This window comes from Limulus polyphemus, unplaced genomic scaffold, assembly GCF_000517525.1.
Source record: "Limulus polyphemus unplaced genomic scaffold, Limulus_polyphemus-2.1.2 Scaffold6408, whole genome shotgun sequence".
In the NCBI taxonomy this organism is placed as follows: domain Eukaryota; kingdom Metazoa; phylum Arthropoda; class Merostomata; order Xiphosura; family Limulidae; genus Limulus; species Limulus polyphemus.
Genome location: NW_013672018.1, coordinates 7,486 through 10,918, shown reverse-complemented (window position 1 = coordinate 10,918; position 3,433 = coordinate 7,486). Strand labels below are relative to the sequence as shown.

Here is a 3,433-nt window from a genome sequence, read left to right as displayed (position 1 = left end):
TTAACAAGCTATGAATATTATGGCAATTGTCTTGTAATTCACTCCTGAGGATGACGTTGTAACGTCGAAACTTGTAGAGTCGTTGGTACTTATCACACTGAGCACATGTTACAGCATAACCTAAACTAATAAATAAAAGTGATGATGAAACTGAAAGTAGTACTTATAGTATTTTGGCACTTGTGTATAAACTTAAAATCATAAATAATATTCAACGTTAAACTGTTACACAATTAAAACATTTTATTTATGGCCTATCTATGGCCTTCAAAAAGTTGGTGGTTGTACTTCAGTGACACAGAATATTGTCTAAAAAATAACAGAGAAGAATGGTCAATGGCAAAAGCCATCCATGTATCTCAGACAACAATATGCAAAATAACCAAGAAGGATTTCCATCTGGAACCAAATTTACTTTCATGGCATACCTGTTCAACTTTACATATTTCAAGCAGCTTGTATAAGAAGTACCAACAATCTAATCAATCAGAATTTAAGCCTAAAACAAAATAATACTTATTTTTAAACAGTTCCCATAATCACTGATGAAATCACCAACTGGAAAAAGGTGTAAAAAGTGATCTTTATCTTGGTAAAAAGAATATCTGAACTAAATTAAACAGTGGCCAACAAATTCTTTATCAAAATTTGGCAAAGAGTTAAAATGGTAATTTTTGCCAAAGCTACAATAAGTATCTAAAGACATTGTTACATTTCTAGAAAAATAAGTACCAAATCTTGGTTGATTTTAGGGGGATTTTAAATTTGAAAAATAAATGTTTAAACATTAGAGGTTGGAGGAGAATTGTGTATTTGAACACATCAGTCAAATATCAATCTGTAGCTGGGACAGTCATTAAGTTATAGTGTTTCAGCCTTTAGAATTAAAGAAATTAGTAGCAGTTTCTGGATCTCAACTAGACTCTACCTAAACATCTACATTAAGAATTTTAGAATGATGCTATGTTCTATCCCTTACAATTAAACTAATATGAAAAATGTATCCCCTATATGTGTTATATTAAAACAATTTTGAATACACTAATTAGCTAGTCAGTGTTTGGCATTTAATAAGTAATGTGAATGAAGCCACCAAAAACTGAATGTTTTTAGGAAAGGTATGTTAATCCTTACTGATACAAAAGTTTTATATGGAACACAAGTTACTTTCATAGCACATCCAATCAACCATTACATATTTCAAGCAGCTTATTTTGTTGTTGTTTTTTATAGCACAATTCTATACAATAGGATATCTGCACTCTATCCACCATGGGGGATTGAACCTCGGACTTGAGCATTGTAACTGTACATTTACTGCTGACCCACTTGTGAACTTAAAAAAATTGTATAATTTTTCACATATTCATACTATTCCATACTGGTCAAGTCACAAGATGCCCATGGATTTCTGTGCATTTGGACTGTTGAAACAGGTGCTAGAAAATTGTTATCTTTGTATGCTAAATTAATTATGGAGAGTCTCAGAAAGGAGTGATTTGCTTTGGACATGACAGCCATATTACAAAGCCTTTTGCAATGGATACTTAGCTGCAGGGTTATTATCAAGATGCACAGTCATCATATAGAGTATGACTGGACATGGCAACATGGACAATAACAATATGGTTAGGCTTCAAAATTGTTAACATACTCATCTTCTGTATTTTAGGCATCTATTAACTTCTGTATAAAATAGAAACATGGACATAAACTCAGGAGTAGTAAGCATGTCTCCAACAACTTCTTTGTCTTCTAGTTGCTTAGAATAATTCTCTCCACTCAGAGAATGAACAGGTTTGTAAAACTTTCTTGGAGGAGAGAAGAATTAGTTCAGTAGTGTTGTACTCATGTGACACAGAATATTGTCTAATGAAGAATAGAGAAGAATTAGTTCAGTAGTGGTTGTACTTCAGTGATACAGAACGTTGTCTAATGAACAATAGAAAATAATTAGTTCAGTAGTGGTTATACTTCAGCGACATAAAACATTGTCCAATGAACAATAGAAACTAATTAGTTCATTCTATTGTTCATTAGATGACATAGAACATTGTCTAATGAACAATAGAGAAGAATTAGTTCAGTAGTATTGTACTCATATGACATAGAACATTGTCTAATCAACAATAGAGAAGAATTAGAGTTGTGTTGTACTTGAGTGAATAGAACATTGTCTAATGAACAATAGAGATAAATTAGTTCATTAGTTTTGTACTTCAGTAACACAGTGTTTTTATCTTCTAGTTTTGTACAAATCCCTGCTGTAATGCAACCACGTGTAGACTGTTTGAAAATGCCACCTGTGCATCAGGAGAATGCTGTGACACTGTCACTTGCAAGGTATTACATTATATAGTATTTAAATAAAAACATTTTATTGTTATATTACCATTTAGCACTTCAATTGAAAAAAAAAAGAGATCAACAAAATATATTTTATGTGTAAAGTGTAAATGGATAAAATATTAACAATAATTTTACACTAGTAACAGTAAGAATAATTGTTAAGACTTCATATTTTCTCAGTGGGCAAATAGATATATAGATAGAAAGGTTTTTAATTTATAATACCCAATATATATATACATATGTATATAAACATTAGCTACTAATGAATAGTTAGATTTAAGTAATTATGTAGGCTACTGACCATGACTACCACAGACAATTCACACATATATGGGACAGTGTGGCACAAATAACATTTTAAAATATATATAATAATAAACATATTAGTTACTAATGAATAATTACACTTTTGTGATTGTATAGGTTACTAGCCGTGACTATCATAGACAGTTTACATATATTGGGGAATTTGTGTATTCCTGAAAAATAATAAGTGCATTTAAAATTTTTATTTTACTTTTCATCAGGGGTGGGGTTATCTAAGGAAAACCAATGGTCCCCTCTTGTCTATATGTTATGAAGCAATCGAATCTAATAGCTTAATTTGTCAGAGAATGAATTGAACTTTTCCTCGGTCTTGACTTATACTTACTCAAGTACAACACTACGAACTAATTCTTCTCTATTGTTCATTAGACAATGTTCTATGTCACTCAAGTACAACACTACTGAACTAATTCTTCTCTATTGTTCATTAGACAATGTTCTATGTCACTCAAGTACAACACTACTGAACTAATTCTTCTCTATTGTTCATTAGACGATGTTCTATGTCACTCAAGTACAACACTACTAAACTAATTCTTCTCTACTGTTTATTAGACAATGTTCTATGTCACTCAAGTAGAACACTATTGAACTAATTCTACTCTATTGTTCATTAGACAATGTTCTATGTCACTCAAGTACAACACTACTGAACTAATTCTTCTCTATTATTCATTAGACAATGTTCTATGTCACTCAAGTACAACACTACTGAACTAATTCTTCTCTATTATTCATTAGACAATGTTCTATG

At 31.0% G+C, this 3,433-nt stretch overlaps 1 protein-coding gene across 1 annotated transcript in view; it reads left to right on the top strand.

The window, feature by feature from the left end:
* The window catches only part of LOC106473692 (disintegrin and metalloproteinase domain-containing protein 19-like), a 23,079-nt gene that overhangs the window by 13,583 nt on the left and 6,063 nt on the right, over window positions 1-3,433 (top strand). Inside the window, exons 6-8 of the mRNA XM_022402090.1 lie at window positions 1,114-1,118; window positions 2,248-2,358; window positions 2,776-2,825. Coding sequence (XP_022257798.1) covers window positions 1,114-1,118; window positions 2,248-2,358; window positions 2,776-2,825 — 166 coding nt within the window. The remainder of the gene's footprint in view (window positions 1-1,113; window positions 1,119-2,247; window positions 2,359-2,775; window positions 2,826-3,433) is intronic.